The following is a 16,799-nucleotide window of genomic DNA, read 5'->3' on the forward strand; positions in this document are numbered from 1 at the left end:
TGCTTGTCGTATCAACTTCAAGTAATTGTGGTTGTTATATCTTCTTCCCCCCCACCCCTGGTTTTTTTGTGTGTGTGTGTGTGTGTGTGTGTGTGGATTTATATATTAATTTTTAGCTCCCACCAATAAGTGAGAACATGTGGTATTTCTCTTTCTGTGCCTGACTTGTTTCACTTAATATAATTCTCTCAAGATCCATCCATGTTGTTGCAAATGGCAGTATTTCATGAATTTATGACTTAATTTAAAAGATATACAAAATGCATAACTCTTAATTCTATTCCTTATCTTTTCTCTGGTATGTTAATTATTTGGGTTTTCAACTGTTAGATAAAAAAATCCTTTTCAGAATAAAAGCAGCAACTTTGATGAATCTGTCATGTCTTTATTCCAGTTAATGACAACTATGATTCACCCTGGGATACAGCTTTCATACTGTCAGCCCTTCCTCCTGCCTGACTTTGACCCATTAAATACCTAGCTATGCTGGCCATAGAAAGAATAAGCAATAAAAAAATGCCTAGCTGGAGTGGAAATTAGAGTAGATTTCTAGCATCACCCTGAGCAGAACACTAAATATTTCCATCATTGGGACAACAACTTCAAGGGACTATGAAACTCTTAAACTAATAAGTGCGAAAAGGTCTCAAATAGGCCTCTTTGACTTTTGAAAGGAACAATTTTTTTAGAAAGTTTAGGTTCTACTTTGTGGCCATAGAAGAGACAGCAAAATCAGACCTAAATGGTATTCCATCCTTTGGCTTCCTATATTATGAGGTTTAAAAACCCAACTTTCAAAAGCCAGGTTTTCTCTTTATAACTAGAAGAGTTTATCATAAGAAAGAGCTTATAATTAAAAAAAAAAATTGTAATCAAGGAAATGGATTGGAAGACCTCTTAATGTAGGGATCTTTATACAATCAAAAGGTAGGATAAAATGTATTACAAAAGCTTGTAATTTCAATATTTATTCATTTATTATGAGCCACCTCTGGGTTAGAACGGTTGGGTGTTCACAGCTGGTAGAGTTCTCCTTTTCAAATACTTCAGAAGAAGTTCTTAGAACACCAAACAGGAGCCACAATGTTAGACTTCAGAAGAGTCCCCCTATAAGTGAAATGTATAAGGCTCTCCTCAGGTTGGGTTTGTTGTTAATCCAAGATTAAGTGTCCAGTTCATAGACTGCAACTGAAGGGTGTAAGACTCCTGATTGACTCCCTTGGTCAGAGCTTCATTAATTCTTTGTTGGACTGTCAACCCTGCACCTGGGAGGCAGGCACTGGAGACATGACTTAGTCCCTGTTCTTAAGGAGCCCCCATAATGGAAGAGTGCAGGCAACCTAAGAGGCGTCTGCACAAAGACAAGGTTTTAAATACTGAATTCCATAGCTTAGCTCTGCTCTGGGTAGCTCATCTCATCTAACCATTCCAGCTTGCCTAATTGAGAACTTCTCCACTCAAAACCTTCAGTGGTTTCCTGTTACTTCCTGTATTAAAATAAACTTCTTTAGGCTAACTTTCAAAATTATCCACAATAGGACCCAATTTATTTCTAGCCTAACTACTACCTAGTTTCCTACACACTTCAAAGACCCACCCAAAATTTAGATTCCCACCCATGGCATTTTATAGGGTATATACATGTGTATACATGACACTCGTACTCCGTACTCCAATTCCATCCTTGTACCACATTTAATCTTCTTGATGGTGAATCATGCCTTAAGTTCTTCTCACAATAACTGTGCTTTCAAATGGTCAAGACTTTAAAGTTAGAGAGCATGCATTTTTATGTTTTTCATTTCTTTTCTTTTCTTCTATTATTTTATTTTAAGGTGCAGTGTGGAAGGATAATTCTCAAGTGGTTTTCCAATAAAAATTATGTCATAGGGATGCCAATTAGTTTGCAACATGAGCATTATTTGAAATGCATAAAACTTTTCTGTATAAATTTGGGTGGAGTGACAGCATCGGAAACCACTAGTAAAGTCTAGGTAACTTAGATTTCTTTCTTTCTTCACATCTCCCAGAGCAATTGTTCGGAAAGTTGAACATTTTTAAACTTGGTGGTTTTACAAAATAGAGATAAATCTGTTTTGTGACCTATGAATATGGAGTCAGTATGTAAGAACATATTGCCAAAGTCTAACCAGCCCATAATTAGCCCTAGCAGCTTTCTCTAACTTACCAGATACCACCTATTTTGATGGTATTTATTACTTTTATTTACTGATAGTTTAACTAAAACTTGCATTTCTATGAATCAAAAATTCTTAGACTGCATGTAGTCTAATAAAAACGAAACTCAGGATTACTCATGTTGTTCTTTACTTCCTTTTTCAGAATTTTCTAGAAGTCTACTAAAGCAGATTAAACAGTCAGTGCCTCCTTGCCCATCCTACTGGATTTCCACTTCATACTTTGAGTGCTTTGCTCTCTTTCAATATACTTATTTGAATGTCTATTAAACTTGGAAAGTAGGTCATTTAGATACTGACTGACTTAGGGAAGGGGCCTACTGATGGAGGAGAGGGCAAAGTTGTCTAGGAATCAAAAGGAGTTCAGAGCTAGGATGGACCTTTAGGGTCATCTAATCTAGTACATCAAAACGTTTATCCTTAAAAGGATAAGAAACATGAAGAATAAAAGTGAGTCAGGATTTGCTGCTTAATAGAACAGTAAACAAATTTCTCTATTGTCAACTATTTTAGGGCCTTTAAAATGCTACCGGGTGTTGTGATTCTCATATGGTTGGGGGCAGAGGGAGTGCATGCTCTCTCCCCACCTCATCTGACCCAGGTGTTTTATGCAGTGGGGTTTCACAGGCCTACTGTTCCCTAAAATACTCTGGGAAGTGAGAATCTTACCCAGTCCTTGATCTGCTGCTTGAATTCCTGTGACCTTCTTGGGCATGTCGCCTTGCTTGGTAAGTTCCTGATAGAAGGCTAGACATTTCCCCCATATTCTAGATTAATTCTCTTTTTGTTTAGCTATTGCCTTCTTATCTTTCACGTTCAAGTCTAGAAACTCACTCCCTCAGAAGCATTCTCCGAACCTCTAAACTAGTAAATGCCCTGTAATTAACATTAATTAATAGGCTTTGTGATTAGGTTTAACGTTGGCCTTCCTGTTAGACAGTAAACTCCATGATGTCTTTGTTGTGCATCTTATCCACTATTGTGTCTTGCAAAATAGCAGGTACTTAAGAAACTGTTACATAAATAACAGAAATTGCAAGAAGTTATTCAAAATTAGATGGATATCTTCGTTTGAGGCCTGTGTTGGAAGGCCTGAAGACTAAGGTGTTTCAAGCCTTGAACCTGAACTTCTTTCCTGGGTAAATGAGATTTTTTCCTAACCGTCATTTCCTTATCTGTAAAAGAAAATATTGCTCTATTTACAATATTGATTGATTAGAGATAAAACAATATTGAGAAGACTTTTTTTTTTTTTGTCTTTTTCATGACCGGCACTCAGCCAGTGCACACGGCCATTCCTATATAGGATACCCGCGACGGGAGCGTCGCCGCGCTCCCAGCGCAGCACTCTCCCGAGTGCGCCACGGGCTCGGCCCTTGAGAAGTCTTGATATACTATAATATGTCATAAGGAATGGGCAATTTTCTAACAGGGACGCACTTTGTTTAAACATAACTGAACCTCTTGTTTGTATTAAGTCTTATTCTACACCAAGCTTGTGCTGCTAAACTGCAACAGAAAGAGTGGGGAAAAAAGCGCAGAGGCCAGGAGGCTTTATGATTAATTATCTAACAATCATACTTCCTTCAAGTAGGCTTATGCCAAGGATAATTATCCAGCTCCTCCTTCTGATCCTAAGCAATACCAAGAAGGACTACATTGCCTGACCTATTGCTCAGATTTAACCTCTATGCAATATTAATATATCTGAATTAGGGCTAATAGATTCTGATGGTGACTTAAGATTCAAATTATTCTAGTAGCCATTTACACTTCATGTATAACCTTCCAAGTTTCAATGAGATGCTCAAGATTTCTGGTTAGTTGTCAATGTGAGTTATAGATGCCATTTCCATTGCACTGCAAATTTAAAAACAAGCACTTACTGTTGGACTATTTAGGTCAGGAGGTGTAGACATGTCTCCAAACAAATCCATCTGGTCAACACCCTTAAAAAAGTATTTGGATTAGATTCAGATGTGTCCACTAAAAAAGATTACTTTGTAAATTGTTGTAATTGTTTGTTTCTTACACTAAAATTTAGGAAAATAGTTGTCACAATTCGATTTTCATTTAACTAATACAGATTTTATATTAAGCTATTTAGGTCAGGAAGGGTAGACATGTCCCCAAACAAATCCATCTGGTTCTGACCCTTAAAAACAGTATTTGGATTAAATTCAGGTGTATCTACTAAAAAGATTATTTTGTATATTGACATGAATGTTACAGTAATGTTTAGGAAACTAATTATCTCATTTAGATTTTAATACAGATTCAACATAGATTTGGTATTAACAACATCTACAGAAAGTAGAACCCATGTTCCTGTAAGTAAGAATCATAAAACATCAACAATACATACCGATTTCAGTTTGCTGGACTGGTCATCAATAGTCAATAAGGACTCACTCCCATTCTGAAAAGATGGCAAATATTTAAGGGTTTAGCTGATGAGTTTTTTCCTACAGAAGTTATTTTCCTACTGTATTGCTAAGCAGTTATAATTTTAGCATTGATCATTTAACTATATAGAGAGGTCATAGATTTGTAATAAGCTAGGATGGTAGAGTGCTTGGGCAGGTAGCAAACAAGGCCTTATATACATTACGTGCATAATTCACAAGAAATAAGGATGCAGTTTTACCTCTACTGCTTTGTTGGCTTCTTCCATCTACAAAGAAAGACACAAACTCAGTGACCTTAGTATTTGTAGTCAAAGGGAGTTACATAAAAGAACAAATATAATATATGTATGGGTTCACAGGCATAAGGCAAGAAAGAGTCAAATTATTTCTGCCCTACCTTCCCCTCCCCTTTTTGTATCAATACTAGATTTGAATAGAGTTGCTGGATTTAAACTTGGTTGTCCTATATAGTTCTTGAATCAATATGAAGCTTGCAGGGAGAAGAAATAAGAGCCAGGTAGATTGGAAGTGCCTAATCATAACATCCATCCATCACCTTTTTGGGAAGAATGGGCAATACATCTCTATACTTTCAAGAGTCATACAGAAGCCAGCTCTCCAGCCGGACTACATGTATACGTAACGTCAAACAAAGTACTGAATATAGTCTTAAGTTCAATAGAGCCTTTATTAGGTAGTACTTGCCTTTTTCTTTTCTTCTTCCTTTTTCTTTACATTATAGATAACTTGAAAAAGGTCTTTAAGATCAACAACTAATGGCTCGGCCTGAAGCAAGAGAAAGCATCATTGAGTATTTTAATCTTAATATATTCTCCCCTTTGTACCCCATCAGTTCTGATTCGTACCAGTTCCTTTTTTCTCTAAAAGCTGTTTAACATCCTTCCCTGGTTTATAAGCAATCACCACCACCCATATCGACACCCCCAGATACATAAATGACAGCAGGGTTAATAAGTATTTAGACAAAACAAGAGGTACCACAACCGTTTTTGAAGTCCCTGCAAGGTTTTGGGGAATAATTCAGTATTGTTCTAAAAATCAGCATTGACTTCATAAGAAAGTCCACTCACAAAATCCTGTGCCACATACTACATGGCTATCAATGACATTTTAAAAAGATTCCTTAGGCCAATAAAGACATTCTCTGAATCATTATTTAGCCCTCCTCCAATCGTTTCCAGCATGTCTTCTAGTGAAGTGACAGACACTCCTATGCTCAACAGAGGACAAGTGCCCAGGTACACCTTAAGGCTTAGAGCTTACCTGTTGTCCTGTTTTTATGGCAAAAAACTGATGCTGGCCTTCTCCTCCACACACGTAACCAAAGGCCCGGTTGTCTGTCACATCACGGGCAATAAAAGAAATCTTATTTACTGGATGTTCATGCTCTATTACCTTAAAAAGGAGCAGAAAGAATTATTTATTGAGAAAACAAGAATCTATTTGTAGGCTAGCACAGCTAAGCCGCAGACACATATATGAAGGCGTGTATGGAGCGGTTAAAACATCTGAAGAAAGACTTTTTAGTCTCTGATTGAAGGCTAGAGCTACATTTCTCCTTCCTAAAAAAGGCTCCGAAAGGAAGAAAGAAGAGAAGCGAAAAGTGGGGAAAATGTTCCTTCTTAAAATACTGATATTTGATTCTCCCTACACCGAAGATATGATTCCACATAGCAAGCAAGGACTGAAGACTAGGAAACCAAGAATTTCTAAAGCAAAGACGGAGCATGTAACCCTTAAACCAACCCGAATAGGTCTACTTTTGCAACTCAAAGATAAACTAAAGCGAACAGAGTAACTAAGCTAGACGAGTGTTCACAGGGATCCTTTGATGACGGCTCAGGGTGCCCAAGGAGCCGTCCTATATGTTATTGCAACAAGTATCCCCAATATATTCTGAAAGTTACCAAATGCTGTAATCAAGTATTTCTCATCTTCACCTAAAAGGTCCATGTCATTATCCGGGAGGTACATGTGGCAGGGAGTTTGCTTATTTTTCTTTCTTTTTAAACTTGTAATTATTTATTTATTTTGGCAGGGAGTTTATTGGCTTAGTAGTGTCTTTCCCCCTGTTTGCCCCCCTCCCCCTCCTTCTCATGTTCTTTTCAAGCAGGTAACAGGGTTCAACTTTTCAGGGATATTTGCAGATGGCAGCACGCGTCTTGGCTTTTGTTTCCAAATGTCTAAGAACACTGGAAATTTTATGTTGAGTATCTTAGAAGATTTGAGGAGAGAAAACACTTAGGAGAGAAACCTGCCACCATTCTCTGATGGGCTTGGGAAAACAAGAGTTGAAAAATGAGGGAGAATGGACGCAGCCATGCCTGAGGACCTGAGGGCCAGCAGGCCACGTGAGCAAGCACCAGGGCCGCCGCCCTAGGTCTGCAGGTGGGTTTTCTATATTAGGTAACGGGTATCTCCAGGAAGAAGTGAATTGGAACTGGGGGACTCTCCACAGTACCTTGATACATAGAGAATTTCAGAGCAATAAAAATGAGCTACAAAGAACCTTTCAAGTGGATGAATCTTATGATGTTTAGTAGGAAAAAAAGTCTCCGAAGACTTGAATAAAGCTCAAAAACAAAACAGAATAAAATAGGCGAGACTGTTCATATGGGAGAGAACAGTAGCAACCACAAAATATGAGCAAGGTTGCATCTGTGAGGTGAGGAAGAAGGAAAAAGAGAGATGAAAAAAATAAAGCTAAATGTGCTATGGGTAATTTTCTAGCTTTAGGTTAGTGGTAAGTTCATATGTAATCGATATATTAAAATATAACAAGACCCATGCACAGACTTATGGAAGCGTCACAAATTAGGGGTTAGGATTAATCTAGTTCTGTATACCTGAGATCTAAAAAACAAAAAACAAAAAACAAGTGATATTTATAGCATACTGCATTTATAGACTTAGATTCACATCTATTAAAGGAAACGAATTTCAAAATAAAGTATCTTGACTCCTTACCTCCTATTCTATTTTCTACCTGTTACTTCTGGAGGAGTAATACATATATATATATACATATATATATATGTATATATATATATATATATATATACACACATATATATATATGTATATATATATATATATTTTTTTTTCCCCCCTACAGAACTTTGAAAAGGAAAAAGGGAAGCTGAAATTCATGCAACAAATTGTCAGACTCAGGTGGTCAGACAGGTGTTGGTGAAAGTGAATTCTTACCCCAGTTTTCTCATCAATTATCTTTATCCCAGAAAGAGAAATGTTGACCCAGATCCGTTGTTTGTGTTGTCCCTGAGACCGACCAGCTGCTGCCATTCCCTAATGAGGTCAGGAAAACAAGAAAAATCAAATTAAGAGTACTCTACAATAATTCTAATACTAAAATTTTACAAGACAGTCAGCTTGGTTTAACATCTATGAAAGGAATAGGCACCTTTTTAAAGAGAAAGCAGGATGGAATAGAAATCATTGAGCCAGAACATCCTTTATTAGCTATGTGAACTTGGACAAGTCACTTTAATTCTCTTTGCCTCAGTGTAGTCTTTGATAAAGGTAAGGGGACTAGGGGCTGGCTGGTTAGTTCAGTTGATTAAAGCACGGTGTTATAACACCAAGGTCAAGGATTCAAATCTCTGAACCAGCCAGCTGCCAACAACAACAATAACAACAAAAAATAGGAGGTCTGGACTAGAAGATCTTTGAAGATGTTCCTTCCAGGCCTTATATTATTTAACAAGTATTATTTGTTTAGTTTGTGTCATATAGTATTTTAATTTGTGACATAGAATTTAAAAATTCATAAAAAGCACTAAAGGACACCAGTTTCCACATAGAGTCCTAAATTTTACCTGAACACTTCCCAGGTCTGAAACAGAGTATTCTGTGCTGTCTACATAAAGTAAGACAAATAATGCACACATTTGCAGGCAGCTTTTATAATTGTTAAATGAGGGAAATGGTAGAGACAGGCTTGGTTTGTCCAAACGTTGGGTCTGCCAAAATGGAAAGGCATCTAGGGCCTTGCTAAACTTGATTAAATTAGGTCTCTAGAACAGCACTTGAAATTTGCAAACTCATAGCTTCTCAGAAAATGAGACACTATTGGATCAATTACGTAATTATAAAAGGTTTTCAAATAATTGAGATACAGGTAACCAAGATCTTCTAATTTTCTTGAGATACAGACAATGCATGCTTTTCCCTATTACCTTTAGTTTCATCATAGAATCTTGGCTCATTTTATCCCCTCTTGCATCTGGCACATCATCAATGCCAATTAGCTTGGCCTTGTATTTTACACCATCACCTTTGAACCTGGCCAAGAGATACTCATCTGTCTTTTCAGCGCCTGAGAAAAAAAGAAACACAGGATAAAGTTTACATTTAAATACTAGTCCTGGGTAGGACCACATATTCTTCAGAATCTCCAAAATTTTAATATAAATCTTGATTATGCTACAGTTGATTATGCATGCAATATTCTACCCCGTCTTATTCTCACTTTAAGTAAAATCATGCTCCATAAATATTGTATATGGAGTAGGGGTGGAGAGAAAATAAACTCTCAGAGGTGCAAAACTGACTGAATTATGGAAAACTTATGGGAATATGTGAGGTGGGAGTTGGGAATAGTCTTCATTGTAGTTTTTATAAGACTTTTAAAAAATGTAAAGAGAATTTTTTTTTTAATGAAAGAAAAATAAGCCACCATACAATTTACTAACATTTTGAACTACTGATAAAGCAGAAAGGAATTATGGGTAAATTCCCTTGAAAATCATTAAAATAATAATCCCATTTTTATAACTTCTTTTGCTCTTCTTAAAAGGCTTGTGCAGTCTCATTCCCAGAGCTAACGCATTGTAGTGAAAAGGAAGCAAGTCACGGCATATTCTCAAGGTGTGAATGAGTAAGGACTCTAGCAATTCCTACTGGTACTTCAGGTCAAAAAAAGAGGGTCTAATAAAATAAAGATCTTAATTTTTAAAAATGATTTCAAGAAAGCAAAATGGTAAGTAGAATACTGAAATATAGCCATATAGTAATTGATGATTGTATTATTAACTGGACAAGATGCTATGACAGTTTCCCAGCAGGACCCAAGTTGATGCAACGCAGACTCAGAGACATATCGTACTACACATGGAGTAAACCAATCTCTTCTAAGCACAACCTTTCTGTTTAGGAGAACTTGAAACTAAGCTGAGTTTGAAGCAAGGCAAGAGCCGGCTGTTACCTTACCCTGAATCTCACATTTCTCCAGAGGTAACCCCTCTAGCTCTGTTCATTGGCCTCAAGAGGATACCATACCTTTCTTCTTTTCTTTCTTCGATGGTGCTTTTGATGTGGCCTGTTGGTCAGGCTGACCATTGGTTGTGCTTGTTTCTACTTCGTTAGACATGACAAGATGGAAGGCAGCAAACCCCAGCACCAGCAGACACTTAGTGACACCAGGCGATCCCCAATGGAGAAGTCTCAAATGAACATAACCTACTGTAGACACCTGTAGGCAGAGTTTAGAGGCATAATGAGATCAGAACACGGCAAACCCAGACTTAATGCCATAATAATCCTGCAACTAGTGATTTTCTTTTGTGGTTCATTGGACTCATTTTGTTCCTTCTCCTCTGTTAGACTGCACTCTGAAAGCACGGGAGTGGGCAGCACTGTTTCCTTTGTAGTTTCCAAAATGGAAAAAGTATGCTTAATCGGTTTTTCTTTAAGCACTTGATATCTGGTAACATTTAATGATTATCCAGCAAAGAAGTTTGTATTGGAACTTCGGCATAAAAATCTAATATTAATGATAGAGGTCAAAAGCTTGCTAGGTTTCAAAGCAAAATAGAAATAAATTGAATGCTGAGCCTGATAAGATTGCAACTGGTGTCTGACACTTGGCATTATAAATTTTGGTTCTTCATAAAATCACTTAACTATAAAGGCAGTGGCAAGAATAGAGTTGTGAATTTTATCTTACTCATATTGACAAATACTTTAAAAAATTAGGATTCTACATATGATCTCCAGGGCTACACACAAGTGCTATACTTTAGAAGTTGTCCATTTTTGACATTAAGACTTACATGTACCAGAGAAAGAATGAATTTATGGAGTTCCTATTGTTCAATTATGCTATTATTTAGCATTACCCTTCTCAAAATGGTTGTGTTAGGTATTCTCATTAAAGCTCCCCTGTGTATCACAGTAGGTTAAAAAAAAAATCACAGTTATTATAAGCACACAGAAGTGAACTAATGTTTCAAAAGGTTCTTTCACCTTCCAGGAGTCAAAGTTTCTACACAGTTCCAGAGAAAGCTGGAGCAAGAGGGTGAACTTTCTGCATAGACTGGTGACCAAAGGCAAAGAGAAGCCACTCACTGTTCTTTAATCCTGTGAAGACCACCTGTGGGCTGGCATGCCCCTTCCACCAAAACAGCCCTCTTCACTCTGTGCCTATACCACCCATTTATTTAGGCTTTTTAATTGAAGGACCAAGCCCCTGGCATGGGAGTATATGCTGTATGTTAGATATTTAAAGAATAAAAAGTAAGTCTCAAGTTTTCAGTCAGCTTAAATTGCACTTAGCTTGCTTCATAAAGGTAAACATGTTTTACTAGAGGTCAGTACTTAATTCCTCCCCCTCTGAATTTTTAAATAGCCTTCATAGTCTTAACAGTCTTTAAATATATATATACTCACACATATAAAATCTGTGTATGATTAATGTTATCGTAATAGTTTCATTGGAGATTTAGTTGTTAATTTTGCTCAAAGACACCTCACTGGGAGACAGTCTGTTTACAGATGAAAGTCTTAATAGTTGTAGACTCAAAGTTATACTGAACTTAGTTGGGGGCCAGTCACTATTAGCCTTTTACTTGTATTAACTAAAAAAAAATTCATAGTAGTCCCAGAAGTAGTATCATACAGCATTATTTCATTTTCACGAAGGAAAACCAAGGTACAGAGATTTTAAACTACACACCTGATAAGTGGTAGAAACCAGGTTTTTAACCCAGACTGTCTGGCCCCAAGCCAGAGTTCTTCAACACTACCGTAAGGAATGTCATCTGAGAAGCTGTGTGCTAGCTATAGATAGTCTCTATTATACACATGTAGCAACCACTAAAAAGATATGTCCCCGTCGTAAACTTTGAATGTGACCTGATGTGGGAAAAGGGTCTTTGCAGTTGTAATTAAGTTAAGGATCTTGGGATATGATCATCCTAGATTTAGGGAAGCCCTAAAGCCAATGACAGATGTCCTTCTAAAAAAAATAGAGGGAGATTTGGGACACAGAGGCACACAGAGAGGATGATGTGAAGGCAGAAGTGGAGATTGGACTGACACATCTACAAAACAAGGAAAGTCAAGAATTGCCAACACCACCAGAAGTCAAGAGAGAGGCATGGAACAGGTTCTCTCTCAGAGCTTCCAGAAGGAACCAACCTTGCTGACATCCTAATTTTGGGCTTCTGGACTTTAGGACTGCGAGAGAATAAATTTCTGTTGCTTTAAGCCACCTAGTTTGTAGTAGTTTATTACAGTAGCCCTGAAAAATAAATACACCACCTGTATTTTGTATGCCTTGATCAATTTCAGTGGTTCTCAAGTTTGTTTCCTGGTGACATGATAAATAAATCTCCTACTCATACCTACACTCTTCTAATTGCAGGCCAATAATTGCTTTCTTAATTTCAGAAAATGTATTCCAAATCAAGTGGATACTTACCCACGTTAACAGCATCAGAAAGGTAAGATTAAGCTCTGACCTAAGGAGACACATAGACCTTCACCCTCCTGAGTCCTCCTCTTCTCCCCAGTGGGCCCTTTCCTTTATAAGTTGCTCAGACTTCATCTTGGCAATAAGGCAAACAGTTTCATGTGATTTTGTCGTCCTCTTATTATCATTTCATAATGACTTCAGGATTAAACACGTAAAATTGATAGCCTCCTACCTTCTGCTTTTTCATATTTCCTTCCGCTCAAAGAACTGCTCATCTCAACTGTAGTCTCAGAAAGTCAACTTCAGCTGCTGATCGATCTCCTGACCCAATCCAATTACTTCACCTTCCATCCTTCCACATCCTACTGCATACGTCCGATACCTATATCTTTTTGCAAACCTCACCCCGACCCTCCGGCTTTTTGCTCCCATGACAACCATGAAGCTCCAGTCCATGGCTTGTGTTTGCTAAATTGGGATGATCTGGATTTTCTTTCTTTCTTTTTTTTTTTTAATGAAGTTTCTCTAAAGAGTATTAGAATATAGTTGGAAGCTTTAATCCTGCTGTGGCTCCCCTTTGCATTTAGGACAAAGATTTAGACTTTTTTATTTTGCATGTGAGGCTCTTAGGTATTTTGGCCCTCCTTGTCTTCAACTTCATTTCCTGTATACAAACTCCTGTATACAAACCCCAAGTTCCCCATTTCTTTTAAAATGTTTTTTGTTTTTGACTCCTTACATTCTCATATTTGTGGAGCTCCCTTCCCCCATACCTTATCCATCCCAGTTACCTATTTATTTCTATAGACAGTAGGTAAAACCTCTCCCTGATGCTTTCCCCTCCTCCCTTCTAAACACACATGGCCATTGCGTGGTTTTCACACAAGCCTGTTACCTGTCTGTCCACCCACTGGACTATAACCTCCTTGAAGGTAGGAGACTCATCTCAGCGTCTGGCATATAGAAGCCATTCGTATGGGTGGTAATGAGGAAACATATTTTCTTCAATGCTTGTTATATGTACAAATTTGCATGTATGACCTATTTTCTTATCTCTTCACCTTCCCTTTTAATATGAGTTTTTTTGGAAGTTAAACGTACAATTTCATCTTTAGGTAGCAGATTATTCAGTTGGGACTGTGACTCAGTTGTAGGGGTGGATAATATAGCCCAAAACACTAACTGTTTTCCAGAAATGGATGTAATAATGCCTGTTGGGATTTTGTAGCTTCCCAGTTTGGGGAAAGGGTGAGAACATCTTCCTTTGAACGAAGGATAGTTGCATCTTGTTAGATAGAAATGCTTGCTTTGTTGTAGGGGAAGCAGTTTAAATGTGAAGAAGAGTGTGTGTGTGGATGCTGAGTAGCTAAAGGGGTGGTGGTCTGTGCTACTTATTAAGTTGTCTCAGCTTCAAAGCCATGCTCCTGTACCTGGCTCTGTGACGCTGGGCCAGGCAGGGACTGCAAACATTTCTGCTTTGCCAGCTGGCTGCATGTTAGCTGTGTCAGTAGGGGGTGCTCAAGGGAGGCTGCCCAGCTGGATAAGGGACTTGCACAGTTCTGTCTTCACACGGACTTCCTCTCATCTCTTGTGAGTGTGACTGGCAGAGCTATAACAGCTGCTGGATCCAGTTTTCAGCATGTCCTATACTTACAGAACTAGCCTCCTGTGTCCCTCTTGGAGACACCAGCATCAGTTCTCGGTGCTCTCTCCAGCCCCGGGTGTCCCACGTCCTCAGAGGACAGGCACTCCTGCCCTAGCTGAGCAGCACTCCCTTCTCAGAGGTGCAGCCCCCTGAGAACCTCTCCTTCAAGCTCACGCTTGATGATTCCAGTTTCTTTCCTTTGTCCTCTCAGCCCTAGGGGTGGTAGCTGCTTTCTGTAGCTTGCCTACCCAGTGATGATTTGGTGTTCTCTCTTTACCCTTTCAGTTATCTAGTTATCTATTTAGTTACCCTAAATGTGACAGATTCAAGGGTTTCATCTAAACATCAATCCTTACGTGTTTTTAAAAACTTCTTTGTTTTGGTTTTCAAAGGTATATTTACGTACTTTGATACATCCACTTTTAATTTCCTATGCCAAGAACAAGAATTGTAAGAATGTATTTCAAAACAGAGCATATGCTATTCTCTTTATGGGAGGCCCCTGAGTTATTTGTTGACTGTACCTTCAAGTCTGTGTTGCTTAGATCAGTGTTATGTTGAGTTCAACAATGTATGTGTTGATAGCAGAGGCAAGATGGCCCAGAATTGGGTGGAATGACTGGCTGAAAACAGTAACCTGAGCATGGGAGTTTGTTGCCCATCTTTGAAGCTTGATATCATACTTTCCTGTAGGATATTATTACTGATAAGAAAGTACTGAGTTCATTAAATTTAGCAATTTTAATTCTAAATTGAGAATATCTTAAAGGAATTTGAGTGGCGTCACAAAGCACTTTGTGGGGTGTGTGGGAGCGAATGCTGGCATGTGGGTTTAGTTGTAAAAGTAATACAAGACACTACAACCTCATAACCCCAAACCAGGCATCAAATCCAGCGTTGGCAGACTGAGCCAAATGAAAGGGTTTTAAGATGCATGGTGCTACCTTGCTGCAAGTTTTGCAGTAAAAACGTCTCTCTTCAGACACTTAAGTATAACTTTTCACAGTATTGGAATTGTTTTAAAGGTATTTGGTTTCCTTTGACTATATCCTTTTACTGTTTGGGATGAGCAGTTACAAGGAACAAGGAAGAAAAAAAATTAGTTAGAAAAAGTTTCTTTAGCACACATTTCTGAAGAAAACTATGTGTATGTTGAGTTGCAATAACCAAGGGAAGGTTTCCACCTTAGGCCCTGCCATCAGGTAGTATCTCTACTACCTGAAACGATCAGAAGTTAGATTCTGCCCATAGGCTTCAAGACTCAAAGATAAACTGCTTTACAGAGAAATGTTCGTTTAAGACTTACTGAAAGATTTTAACAAAAGTGTGCATCCAGTGCAAGCATATACCAAAGTAATAAGCCTTCACCTTTCTACCAAGATTTAAAGAGCACGTCCCCCACCACAGACTTCTCACATGCCCACATTGCCATTTGACACAGGTGGATGGAAGAAGGCTTGCTTCCAGGGTTTGCGTCCAACTCCAATCCAACATTCAGTGTTCAAATGCGTAATCCTTCCAACAATGCTAGAGAATTGTCATTTGTGCCCACAAAACCTTCGGCAGGTTTTATAATAAATTGATTTTTGGAAAGTGACTGGGCCAGGAAATGGGATATGAGGGCTGCAAGATGAGCTAGTATTTTCTTTGATTACCTTCTCAATCCAGGGCATTGTTGAAGAAAGTGTCTAGATTATGTTAAGCAATGGGGTCTATTCTAAATCTCTAATATGGTAAAAAGTTTCTTATGAAGGGGAACCAGTGAGTACAGGACAAAGAGGAAATACGTGGTGGTACTTCAAAAAGTTCATGGAAATCACATCTCACCTGACCAAAGGAGAGAGCCTGACTAAAGGGGATGAAATGGTAAATAACAATTACCAGAGGCCATTGTTTTGGACTAAGTTCCTGCACTATACCCCAAGAGACCAGACTAAAAACCAAAATGTAGTAGTTACCCCTGCTGTGTTCCATGTCACTTAGGTTGTGACCTGATCTTGTGAGAAGTCAGGAGAAAGAGATAACAGACAATTTCCCAGACAGGCCAGTTTCAATCTTCAATAGTATGATCCCGAAGTTCCCTCTGTTTTAATTTGTACACAAAGGAGACAGCCTGAAGTAAACTGATGTTAACTAGTCAGTTTTTATCGTCTTCCTGTCCTCGCCTTACCAAGAAAATAATTTTGAAATGATCAACCACTTCTTTTTTCTTTGTTTCTGTTTTCTTTAGCCTTTTTCTGTATATAAAATCAACCTCCTCTGCTGGGCTCAATGGAACACTTATTCTATTTTATGGAATAACATGTTGCCTGATTCTAGAATCGCGATAAAGCCAATTAAATTCTTTAGAAACAAAAACCAAAAAGTTCATGGAAAGATTTGTATTATCTTTCAATTCTATTTTTCCAGTAACTTTTTAGAGTGCTCTCGTATAGTCTTCTCATTAGTTAGGTTTAGACCCAGGGCCCTTCTGACCAAAGAATCACGAAATACACCCAAGGCACCCCTATCCTAAGCAAGGATTACAAATTAAAACTCAAAACATATACAAAGGGTCACATGAACAGTTCCCCATCTAAACTTAGCTGATTTGTTATTATAGTTCTCAGGGACAGTCTGATTCCTTCATTAGAAGATTGAAAAGAGAAATAAGATGACATATCTGGAAACAAATGAGACTCTAATGTTATCGTAAACTCATGACTTCTTTTTAAGGCCTCATATAATGAAAATTTGCTAAATCAATAAAATTAGCTTCCATTTGAGTGAAGATATCTAACTTGGATTTTGAACTTAACACAAACCTCCCTGAA

General features: G+C 38.0%; 1 protein-coding gene across 4 annotated transcripts in view; it reads right to left on the minus strand.

Annotated features, from left to right (window-relative positions):
- The window catches only part of DAB2 (DAB adaptor protein 2), a 49,958-nt gene that overhangs the window by 11,018 nt on the left and 22,141 nt on the right, over window positions 1-16,799 (minus strand). For all 4 annotated transcript variants that reach the window (XR_010022657.1, XM_063087340.1, XM_063087341.1 and 1 more), the window contains exons 2-9: window positions 9,926-10,118; window positions 8,824-8,963; window positions 7,835-7,933; window positions 5,891-6,022; window positions 5,312-5,392; window positions 4,846-4,872; window positions 4,564-4,617; window positions 4,085-4,147 (exon numbers count right to left, since the gene is read on the minus strand). Coding sequence is in view for 3 of the 4 variants with exons in the window: in XM_063087340.1 (XP_062943410.1) it covers window positions 4,085-4,147; window positions 4,564-4,617; window positions 4,846-4,872; window positions 5,312-5,392; window positions 5,891-6,022; window positions 7,835-7,933; window positions 8,824-8,963; window positions 9,926-10,016 (687 nt within the window). In the remaining variant the exon portion in view is untranslated. The remainder of the gene's footprint in view (window positions 1-4,084; window positions 4,148-4,563; window positions 4,618-4,845; window positions 4,873-5,311; window positions 5,393-5,890; window positions 6,023-7,834; window positions 7,934-8,823; window positions 8,964-9,925; window positions 10,119-16,799) is intronic.

Source organism: Cynocephalus volans, chromosome 2 (genome assembly GCF_027409185.1).
Source record: "Cynocephalus volans isolate mCynVol1 chromosome 2, mCynVol1.pri, whole genome shotgun sequence".
Lineage (NCBI taxonomy): Eukaryota > Metazoa > Chordata > Mammalia > Dermoptera > Cynocephalidae > Cynocephalus > Cynocephalus volans.